This window comes from Belonocnema kinseyi, chromosome 6, assembly GCF_010883055.1.
Source record: "Belonocnema kinseyi isolate 2016_QV_RU_SX_M_011 chromosome 6, B_treatae_v1, whole genome shotgun sequence".
Taxonomy (NCBI): Eukaryota; Metazoa; Arthropoda; class Insecta; order Hymenoptera; family Cynipidae; genus Belonocnema; species Belonocnema kinseyi.
Window position 1 is genome coordinate 110,836,136 of NC_046662.1, and position 12,298 is coordinate 110,848,433.

Consider the following 12,298-nt stretch of genomic DNA (forward strand, 5'->3'; position numbering starts at 1 on the left):
ATGTTTGGTGTTGTCATTGTTGTTCCCACGAGAAGCTAGGGAAAGGGGTTCGTCCATCCTTGTAGAGCCCCGCATGCAAGGGTAAGGCTGCGTACTCTGAGATGTCGCCCGGTATCCGAGAGTCACCGTTCTAAACACCTCATCCAGGTGCCATTCAGCTTTCGGCACGGTTTTCACACCTCCGTTTGAAGGTTTATTCCTTCGGGATCACCCCTGGACAGTTGTCCGCAACTGCCTATTTATTTTTGTAACCATATTCAGCAGAAACCCTTGGTACAGGGACCCTCTATCCGCAACCCGAGGACGCGTTGGGTGGCTTTGTCATAGGCCCTTCGGTCTGATTAATTACCTGGGAGGCGATGAGACAAAGCTCTGTGGCATTATCAATCGTAAATAATAAGTATATGGGGCTTACCAAAGCTACGAAAGTGGGATTAGGGAATCAAGAATTAATCAAAATCTACGACAAGAAAGGGGCACAAAAACTCGTGAATAATCCAGTCTTCCCTTCAAGAACGATACATATTGATATAAGTCACCATTTCGTATGGGAATCACTCCAACGTGGGTTGATTACGTTGCACTATCTTCACTCAGCTGAGATGATGGCTGACGTGTCCACTAAAGGACCAACAAGAGAAAAGCATCAGAAGCCACTGTCTTTTATCAGTTAATACTGTTATTCTAATATTATCTATATTCTGCTAAGATCCACCTAGTTTTGTACTTCCATACTCTGTGGAATGAAACTTAACTTTGAACAAGCAATATGTTTTGGTCGGTTTAAAATGTTTTTTTTTAAATTTCATTGTCTCATATGATAGCCATTTTGACCGTCACACATATAAGTTTAATATTAAAAAATATCCATGCCTGTATTTTATTAGATACTATTTTTTAATTGATGCCACTATTGCCACTATTTTTGATTTCGAAAATGAGACCGAGGCCTGAGTATGACAAGGAAACATAAATTGCAATCATTGGTTAGACCGCAACGCAATCGTGATTGCAAATGTTTCACCGAGGTTGTTTTTGCCTTTTAAATAAATTCGGCTTATCCACTTCTAGACGAAATTTAAAAAAAATTAATTTGGTTTCATTTTGTAGTAAGAGAACTATTTGTGCTCGTTTACATAAAAAGAACACATATTTTCGCTTGTGAAAAACATGGGTCGTTTTCGTGTAATGTACAGGTCTATATTATATAAAGTCAGAGTGGCCACTTAAATAGACTAAGAATATTTTCAGTATTTGAGTGGCCACCCTGTAAATTTAAGAAATAATAATGGTTCTAACGGAACATTATAATGTTGTAAACTACAGGGACAAAGGCTGCTGACGATGTCTTGCTCGGATAAAATAGCTCGCTGGAACGTTTTAGGAGTACAAGGAGCACTCCTGAGTCATTTTATAGAGCCAATTTACTTCCACAGCATCGTTCTTGGCAGCTTGCTCAATCCTAGCCACATGTATCGAGCGGTTTGCGGACGAATTGAGAACACGATACAGGGCTTACCACCTCCGTACAGACTCAACAAACCACTGATGAGTTTGATAACCTCCTCAGAAGTTCGTCAACCTGGTAAAGCACCCAACTATAGTGTCAACTGGACAATCGGTAAGTTTTTATTCATCTCATTTTTATGTTCTAGAGAACAATTTTTTCAGAATTAATTTTTTTATTACATCTCAGTATCTGTTCAACATGAAGATTGCAGTTCTAGAATTTTCTGTATATTTTCTTGCATTAACTTAATAACACATAAAGTATCATAACTTTAGGTTATGCTAGAATCTAAAGTGTAAAGAATTTCCATTTTTGAGAGAAAATCGGACGGACTCTTCTAGACCCTTCACGGATGCTCAAAGAAGAATACTTTTTTTTAGATCCACGGAGTTCTTCATAAACCGTCAAAGGTACTTTCTAATTTTAATGCTAGATATATTTCTACGGTTTAAGGTCTGACGACGGAAAATATAAAATACTTTCTAATTTATTATTTTTTCTTTAAAAAAGGCAATGTAACAGCAAATTTAATTTCATATCTCAATCCTACAGGTCCAGAGCTTCCATTTGAGCCATCCCCACAAAAAAATCAGACCGAACGAAAAGCATCCAGCATATGGGTCTCTTTACCCTCAATTTTCATATCCTTTGTTTTTGTTCCCCAAATGAGTGTTCGCTTAAAATTTGTAATTTAAATAGGAAGAAGATTTTCTCCATGTTTACCATTATTTCTATTCGCTCATGAGTGGTCACTTATTAATAAGACTGATACAGAGCCTCAAAGTCTTAGCTTGAATAATTTGTTCAGGCGTGTTTAGAGACTGGGAGACGCTGGCACAAGATTGTAAACGTTTCCTATGATATTCTGAACATCATCAGGATTGCATCAAATTAAATTATGCTAGCCTTAACTATTTAAGCAAAACTCGCTACAAATTTGAGTGCATTCAAAGCCTTCTTCACTAACAAAAATGTTGTGAAAATCTGGTTTGAAATAGTGAAAGACGTGACTAGGTTGCACTCTCATAAAATAATTGCAGCACTTTTAAATATACTATTCATCTTGTATCACGATTTTTAACAACAGGTTTCGATTAACAGTTTCAGAATTTTGTTCCGCTTTTGTTGAATTCTTTCTGGTATTTTTTGTCTTCTTCAAGCTAACTTATTCTGAATTTATTTTAATTATTTAATTCACTATTCATAGGTTTTAAAGTAGAAAGGAAAACATGATTATGAATCAGAATGACTTAGCTGATGACACCTTACGCCAAAAAATGGCATTGATAAGAATGTGTAGGCATTTACCTGTCAGGTAGCGCCACGATCCGTGAAAATGTCATTAGGTTTATCTAGTCATCTCTTAGGACGTACTAAAGTAAAACCAATATCCATGTGCGCATGTGAAAAAATTACATTATAATACAAAACGGGATATTTTCATTCAAATACCAATTTATATTACTGTGGTACGAAATTACGAGTTGTATGCGCCCATTTTCAGTTACAAAAAGGCATCTATAAATAATCAAAACTTTTAGTATTTTACTTGAAGTTGATGGATAGTAACCGCAATGTTTTACAAGTTTTACAAGTATATTTTTAGTGATTTGTACCACTAACGGCTTTTATCGACGATTTATAAACCTATATAATTTTCTGCGTTTCTAACATTTTTTTTTAGAATGATAAAATATGTCTTCGTCACTAACTTCTGGATTGGACTGCATGGGTCGAGCATCTTTAAAGTGCTATACTTTTCGTTTTTGATCATATAGACCGCTTGAATGTTCCTATCAAGGGGATCAACCGCCACGACGATTATTTTGACGTGCTGTGACCACTTATAAAGCTTCATAATATCCAGTGTATTGTGAACGGTAATGTGGTCTTTTAAGTCCGATCCACGTATACGTTATTGCTCGAATGCCGAATATTCGCCTTTTGCCGAGTACTGAATCCCCAAATATAAGCCAAATGGCGACCATACCTAGGCACAGGTAACCAGGCATGCGTATATTGCCAAATGCCAAGCAGTTTTGAAAACGGCGAATATTCGCTCTTTTTTCTTCAGTCTTCGTTTACAGTAGTCGAGTGTAGGAAGATAAATGAAAGATAATTCAGATTTATTTATGAATAAATATTAGTAAAATACAACTTTCCGTTACTTTTGTACAAAGTTAAGTCTTTATAAACTATACGAAGTTATTGCGTTATCCAAAAGTGATTTAAAATTGAACGAATTTTATTATTTTGTTCTGATTTTTAAATTTTTTAATAGTTATTTATTTTTCAGCTTATTTATTAATGAAGATTAAATAAAAAATAATTAAACAATATATAGATAGCAATACGTGGAATGCATAAAAGATGTTCGCCGAAATACTCTCAATATGTGGATGCCGCCCCAAGCTTCAGTTGCTCGTCATGTTCACCTTAATTCTCGCGATAGAAGCTCGGAAAGTGGCGGAGAGCACGAACACCGAACATTGGCCTAGAGTGGAGCCATTCGAACTACTAGGTATTCGGCGAACTTTTTCTCGGCATTCGCCGAATTCCGCATGTATGGATCGGGCTTTAAGGTTCTGTCCATCTTCTTGTTCTTCTTGCTTTATATTGGGCTCCTGCTGTGCAAGAGACCATGCACAGAGTTAAATGTAACGTTGGTGGGAGCTAACATTACACCGTTGAATTAGTAGTAGAAAATTGAACAAAATTTGTGATATATTTTTCAGGAACTTAACACACCTCCCCTCCAACTACCCGCTAGTAATGAACGTCGAGCGGAGTGGCACGTAAATTCTTCTTGGCGGCAATCCATGGAAATACGAGGTATAGAATTTTATAGGGAGTAACAAGAAATAAGTTTTGTTGCAAAAGGTGGAGGGTCTCCAAGAGGGAATTAAATTACCCTTACAAAATTGATCAAGAATTTACCGAATTCCAGTGCAATGCACTCGTTTGGCTGCTTCAACATTCTTCCAGGTCACATTCTGTTCTTGTAGTATTGACACCACCCTTGTCTGAAAAGATGAAAAATAATATCGTCATCTAGGCTTCCCTCAGCGGTAAATAAACTTCTAAGATAAATGACATCTTCGACCTCCTCGATATTTTCTTCGTCTAAAGCATTAAATCCATATTATTTGCGCTTGTATTTAGTTTTCTCAACATTATGTGCAAGTCATCCTGCTGTAAAAACCTGATCATCTGTAAATATCAATCTGCGCACCTTCACTTTTTCGAGATCAACATCTTCTTTTAAGAGAGTTATTCTTAGTCATCACTCACAATCACTCAGTTATATATTTATCCTTACCCTTGGTTTACTACCTGCATATATTGCTTTTATTGCTTTTAAAAGGCAACTGTTAACTACGTATTTTTCAGAGCTCCCGACAGTTTAATTCTACCCACTTAATCGAAGGCTTTTTCTTTATTAATAAATTCACAAAAAAAACTTTTCTGTCTATTCTCAGTGTTTTCCCATAACTAATTTGTCTGAAACATAATACCTGATCCGCACAGGATCTTTTTTGGCATAAAACCACGTAAGACTATACAGACTTTTGGTTCTATTATTTTAATGACCTTACTAATACATATTTTACCTAATATTTGCCCTGAGAAGTTCAGTTACTTAAAAGCCCTGTAATTAGTGAACTTACCTTTATCACTATTCTACTTGTAAAGATGAACTATAAATGCCTTTCCCCAACACTTCGGAAATAATCTTTCGAAAGATATATTCAATGCGATATTCAATTCCAGTAACAATTGTAAATGATGGAATTTAATTTCATTTTTTTTCTCCTGTTTACCCAGCAAATATTCGTGATTTCTCACGGTTTAGAAAAAAATGAACTCTCCTTGCGAAATCCAACATTTTTTTTTTACATATAATGTCAATTCTGTAAATCCATCAGCATCAGGAAAACCTTTTTGCAAGAAATCGATTGATTTGAATCATATTAGAATGCTAAGGAAAATGAGTGTGTATTTTCCATAACGTCCTTAGCGCTCGCACTCGCCTTCCCAGTACCCCCTGCGTTGCAGAAACGGGGAAAAATTTCCGAAAATGACTAGCTTGGGTTTGCGATTTTTAAATTTTTTTCATAGAGCAACAATGTACTCAGGGTGTCTACATTACCTGGAAAACCTGGAAAATTTGGAATTGTCAGGGAATTTTTACATACCTGGAAAAACCAGGAAATATCAGGGATTTTTTTTAAGTCAGGGAATTTTTTCTAAAGTGTGTTTAATTTCTTTTTAATTGTAATCCTAATTAAAATAACAAGGATTCTTCATTTGTAAAAGTAGCTATTTTTTTTAATTAATTGTTTTAACTGAAAATTTAATTATTCTATTTTTGTGTGTGTAAATTGATCGTTTTCAGTCGAAAATTCTAGTTTCTGGTTCAAAATTCATGTATTTTGTTGAAATTTTTTTTCTCTAATGGTATAAAATTAATCTTCTTGTTTGAACAATCGTCTTTTTGCTGGAAAATTCCATAGTTTTTTTGCAATTTTTTCTCTCTCTTGATCGAAAAAATCGACTTAATTGAAAATTCAACTCATTTTGAAAAAGCGTCTTTTCTCGTGGAATTTAACTTTTTTTATTATAAAGTTAATATTTTTTGGCTGTAACATCAACTGCTAAATTTTTCGTGTAGAATTAATCTTTTTTGGAATACTTGCACGGAGAAACTCCGGTACGAGCGGTTAGTGTTGAAATATTTTTTTTTTTCATAGTACTAGTCACAGTTGCCAAGATACTCCCCGCTCGTGAATTCACACGAGCCGCTAGTGCTAATGCCAACAGCAGCGCGAGCTTGGAAAGCGTTGCGCTTGGCACGGTCCGTTCTTGGGATTAGCAACAATCTCTCGTGTTAATTTTCAATAGCGCGTGATGCCAAATAGCTCTAATGTTTAGTGACAATCGCGCTTATCGCTTGACTGATTCGCCGCAATATACCAACTGTGCTATGAGCAGCATCAGCTGATCGAGATAAAAGAACCTGCATATGCACATCGTAATTGTTTATAACATCAGAGTATATAATTTTTCATCACATTTAACCTCAAAAATCTTTTTACTTTTTTTATGGTTAAAACAATGATAATATTTATGCACGGATAATATATTTGACAAATGTAAAGAATTATGAGACATTCTACTTTCGCCCATAAAGAAACAAATTTTTTTAAGTTCAAACCCCATCTTACCTAACCATCATGTACATTTATGACTTTGAATTTTATGTTCCCACTAGTAAAAAGTCCAATTCTAATTCGAAAGTTCTGTTCAAAAATATTTTCTTTAGATTGTATTGCGAAAATTAAAATGATCTGAGAGTACTTTGTGAGTTCATTTACTACAAGAGTCATTAAAAGTTGAATTTTAATATTCAAAACGAAAATCTAAAAATTTAATTCGAAAAGTCTCTTACAGTTCTAAAAAGTTGTACAAATGTATCTTTTCTAAATTTCCGGTTAAATGATAGAACTACATTTGATCATGTCACGTTATCCATTAATACTTTCAGCATTCGGTATTGCAGCGAATGAGTCGAGCGAGAAGCGCGATTGTCACTTAAAGTTAGAGCTATTTGACACCACGCGCTTTTCAATATTAACACGAGAGATTGTTGTCAATCCCAAGAACTGGCCGGTCTAAGCGCATCACTTACCGAGCTCGCGCTGCTGTTGCATTTGTACGAGCGGCTCGTGTGAATTATCGAGCGGTCAGTGCGTTGACAACTGTGGCTCTTGCAATTCCAAACAATTTTATTTTGACACTAACCGCTACTGTCAAAAGCACTGGCAGCTCTTGCCGCGGTCGCTCCGTATGATTACTTGGTTGAAAGTTAAACTTTTTTTTAAAATAATTTTTTGTTGTTGAAATTTAGCATTTGGACTGAAACTTCGTTTTTTGCTGTTAATTAATTTTTTATACTGACAATTTTACTATTCCAGTTGAAACTTGATCTATTTTGTTGAAACTTGAACTATGTTGGTGAAATTTAATTTTGTAACTTTTTAAAGTGAAAATTTTACTGTTCCAATTGAATAGTCCATAATTTTAGTTAAAAATTAATTTCTATGGTTAAATATCAATTGTTTAACTAAAAATTCAACTATTCCAATTGAATATTCCACAATTTTAGAAAAAATTCGTCTATTTTACTTTATAAAGCGTGTTTTTTTGTTTTTTAATAGAAATAGTTCTTCTTGGTTGAAAGTTCATCTTTTTAGGATGAAATTCAATAATTCTATGTAAAGATTAATCATTTCAATTGTAAATTCATCATTTTTAAATAAAAATTGAACTATTCCAGTTGAAGATTTATCATTACAGTTGAAGATTCATCATTTCAGTTGAAGATTCATCATTTCAGTTGAATCTTCATCACCTTATTTTTGTAACTATTTTTCTAAATTAGTTTTTTTAACTAAAACTATAACTATTCCTATTGAATATTCCATAATTTTATTAAAAAATTTATCCCTGACTGGAAAAAAAGTATTTATTTAAAATTTATCTATTCAATTTTTGGTTAAAAATAATCTTTTTTAGTTGAAAATTCGTCTTATTTGGTAGAAAATAAATTTATATATATATAAATTTTATAGAGAAAATTTGTCTTCTGGCTTGAGGGTACAATAATTTAAATCAGCGTTTCATAAACACTTTCATTGTTATGAAATTACAATAACTGAAATTACACAGACTTAGCTCAATTAAATTTTTATTAGCTGAATGATATCGTGATATAATTTAAAGAAAATGAAAACAAAGTTCTTGAAAATCGGTTAATATGCGAACTAATAAATGAAATATTTACAAATCTTGTGCATGTCCGATTTTCTTCTACCTTTTTTTTAACGTTTGTGCCATAATCTAGGGTTCGAGTATTGTGAAAAAATTTGAAGGTGGCGACCCTGCCGATGCCCAAAAAGTGCAAAAAAAGTTCGGGAATCGCTGATTTAGATAACCCTTTTTTATATTTTGAGTAAAAAAGCTTTATTTGTTGTAAACGTATTTGTTTAATTAAAATTTTTTGGTATAAATTTAATATCTTTTTTGATTAAAATATGAACTATGACACTTTTTCGTTGGGAAATTTGTCTTTTTAGGTTAAATATTCAACTAGTATGTTTAAAATTCACTTATTTTGTTAAAAATCCATCTTTTATAATAGAAAATATTTTTTTTTAATACATTAGTAAATTTGAAATTTTTAAATTTGTATATGAAATACTGTTTTATTCCGTTTAGAAAATATTCTGTGTTAAAAGAATTAAAGGTTAAATTGCGAACAATTGAATATTAATGATATAAAATGAAAAATTATTCAAGGAAAAATCAGAGAATTTTAAAAATGTTTTCGGTTTCGCATTTTTCCACAAGAGGCGCTACGAGTCATGTAAACTAATTAAATCCGAATTCATGCATCCAAGTTTTCCGGGAGCGGGGTCTCCTTATTAGTATTCTAAAGAGTTTAAGTGCTCGGAGAAATTCTCACGAGCATGAGAATATGCTAAGAAATGAATTTTTTAACTAAAGTGATGAAGTGCTGGGGCAATGTTCGTGGGTGTTGAAGCGTAGGCTTTGGACCCACTCTGTCGGCTTGCGGGTTTAATTCCTGGCTCGCACTTTGGAAAAGTCTCGGCGGCCTATGCGGTGAGCACTAGCCTAGCAAGGGCGTTTTTCATCCCCAGAGAGTCGTGGGACCGATACCTCTAGCGAAAAAGGTTTTCTCCAAGTACTAAAACTGTTGCTCTTGGTGGTTCGGAACGCACCTTAAAAACCTTAAACTTCCCACGACCAAGTAAGTGTGTGGGGGTTGTGTAAAGGAATAGGGAAGAACGTGCAAGAAAAATTTAAACCCTCAGGGGACACATTAGAAGCTTTCATTCCAACTAAAGTAATGAATTTGAACCAAAAATATGAATTTTTCACCAAATATTTGAATTTTCAACGCAAAAGATTAATTTTCTATAAACACTTATTTTCAACAAAGCACATGATTATTTATCGAGAAAAGATCAGTTTTCAGCAAAAATTAGAATAGTTAAAATGTTAGAAAAATAAGTTCTCAATAAAATAATTCAATTTAAAACCCAAAAGATGAATTTTTTAGCAAAAAAGATACAGTTTTAATGAAATATATAAATTTTCAACTAAAAAAGATCATTTACAAACCAAAACTAGAATAGTTTAATTTGCAATTAGAAAAGTAAATTTTAAATAAAAAAATACGAGTTTTCAGCCAAATTAATTAATTTTTAACTAAAAATATATATTTTCAACCAAAAATGGATTAGTTACAGCTTCAGTTAAAAAAAACTTAATTTTCAACTAATAAGAAACGAATTTTCAGCCAAAGAAATTGATTTTTAATCATGTTGATGAATTTTCAACCAAAAATATAAGTTCTTGACAAAATAGTGGAATTTTGAACCCAAAAGATAAATTTTCTATTAAAAAAAAAAAATAAAAAAAAATTCTACAAAACAGAACATTTTTTAACGAAAAAGATTACAATTCTATCGAAAAAAATTCAATTTTGCAGAAAAAATCGAATAATTAAAGTGAATTTTCCACTAAAATAATGATTTTCAACTAAAAAAATTAAATTTTTAACCAAATGAATGAATTTTCTACTAAAAAGATAAGTTTTCTCCCAAAACTATAATACTTGAATTTTCAGATAGTAAAATAAATTTTCAACTAAAAAAAGGAAGAAAGTTTCAACCACAGAAATTAATTTTAAACAAAAGGATGAAGTTTCAAGTAATGAGATTATTCTTCTACTAAAAAAGACAGATTTTCAACAAACAGTTGAATTTTGTACTAAAGTATATGAATTTGTAACAAAGTACATGAATTTTCAACCAAAGATTTGAATTTTAAAAGTATTTTAAAAGAATTTTAAACCAAAAAGATGAATTATTCGTCACGAAGATTAAATATTCTCCCACAAAATTTGAATTTTCGATCAACTATAGGAATTTTTAACCAAATATTTAAATGTTCGACTTAAAAACATAAATTTTGAACCAAACATGTCCAAGTTACATTTTCCTTTAAAAACAATTAATTTTCTACTACGAAACATAATTTTTAACGAAAAAATTAAATTTTGATAAAAAAAAAGGTTTGTCAACTAAAATGCTGATTTATCAACCAAATTAATGAATTTTTAATAAACTAGTTCTACTTCCAACTAAAATACTTTGAATCTTCAACCAAAAGAGATTAATTTTCAGCACAATAGTTGCGATTTTTTACCATAATAATAAAATGAACTGCAACTTAAATTTTTTTTTTATTCCCTAATTCTGTCAGGTTCTTCCTGACATTCAATTAATTTCTGGAATTACCTAATCTGTAACAACTCTGTAATTGAAAAAAGTATGTTTATTTCGCTCTAGAATATTTTTGTAAAAATATATGCAGTAATTATGATATATATTTGCTTAAACAATAAATGCTTTAAATTCTCTTAAGTGCTCTATAAGTGATCTGTCCGAGCGTAAACGCCAAGCATATTCTCGAGAGAATTTGTTCAACATAAATTCTTGCGTATTTAAGAACTCTACTCCTTATACTACTTCGTGATCGTACCTATTCTTTCTAGACCGGATTTTTATCAACATGTGACGTATCGCAGTACAAGTATTCATAATAGTACTATGAAAAATTATACCTGGAAACACCTGGAATTGTCATGGAATTTTTTCCAGGATTTGAGTAGACACCCTGTATATAAACGAATTAAGTGACAAAATTTACCAATGTGTCTTGTGAATTTTTATCGAGAAGAAATACAGAAAGAGACTTACTATAATCTGGAACTATTGAAAATCATCATTTCTCTTTAAAGTGAGCTGTATAATACGAATGAAATATTACTTTTCACATATTACCCCCATAAGTCTGTTTTATAGGGTGCTAAATTAAACCTACAAGTTAAAGAATGGGCTTCGCGAGTTTTTGACGCTAATTATGATTTTTTACGTTTTTTTTTTAATGTAAATTTTTGCTAATACATGAAACACTACTTCATACTCATAATTAGATTCTCACATAAATTGTTTTAAAAAAAATAATTAGAGTAAGGTGGATAATTAATCCTTAATGTAAAATCTCTAAACGATATTGTCGATTTCGATTGTCACACTACTCGATTTTCATTGCTATATGCGTGAGACACGAGTTGTGAATGGGTTAGACAAAGTTGGAAAATATTGACAAAATTGTCACGATTGCTCGTTCTTTGATAGCTACACGCGTGCGAAAGGGACACTCGTGAATCACCGTGAGTTACACAGTAATGTAACGTTACACGCGTCGTTTTCTTGAAGTTAAATGATCCTAACGGAGCTGACTTGATCTGTGCTTGCTTGGATTTGAGTGACGTTCATTGGCTACCGTGCGCGTCTGTACTTGATTTTTATATACGTACGCGAACTAGAGCCAATGAGCGCCGCACAGTTCAAGCATGCGCAAGTATTTTTGGATCATTGTTGGAATAATAATCGAATTAAATTTCGAGGTCGATAATACTGATCAACGTTTCTCATTGACCACCACCTTTCCACACGTACCACCGCAATCGCAATACAGGGCATCTGCTTGTTATTTATGATCGAATTCTTATTTCAATTTAAGCTTCTCTGCTTGTTATTTATGATCGTATTTTTATTTCAATTTCGGAAAGGATATTTTAAAGCCTTCAAAGCATTTGAACGAGCTATCTGGACCATTAAATATCTCTACCTG

The 12,298-nt window shown here is 32.5% G+C and overlaps 1 protein-coding gene across 2 annotated transcripts in view; it reads left to right on the forward strand.

Annotated features, from left to right (window-relative positions):
- Positions 1-12,298, forward strand: part of LOC117175724 (double-stranded RNA-specific editase Adar) — a 92,830-nt gene that overhangs the window by 40,909 nt on the left and 39,623 nt on the right. Inside the window, exons 6-7 of one of the 2 annotated variants that reach the window (XR_004467492.1) lie at positions 1,327-1,621; positions 1,786-1,920. Coding sequence is in view for 1 of the 2 variants with exons in the window: in XM_033365505.1 (XP_033221396.1) it covers positions 1,327-1,621 (295 nt within the window). In the remaining variant the exon portion in view is untranslated. The remainder of the gene's footprint in view (positions 1-1,326; positions 1,622-1,785; positions 1,921-12,298) is intronic. The other variant, XM_033365505.1, reaches the window with a different exon arrangement.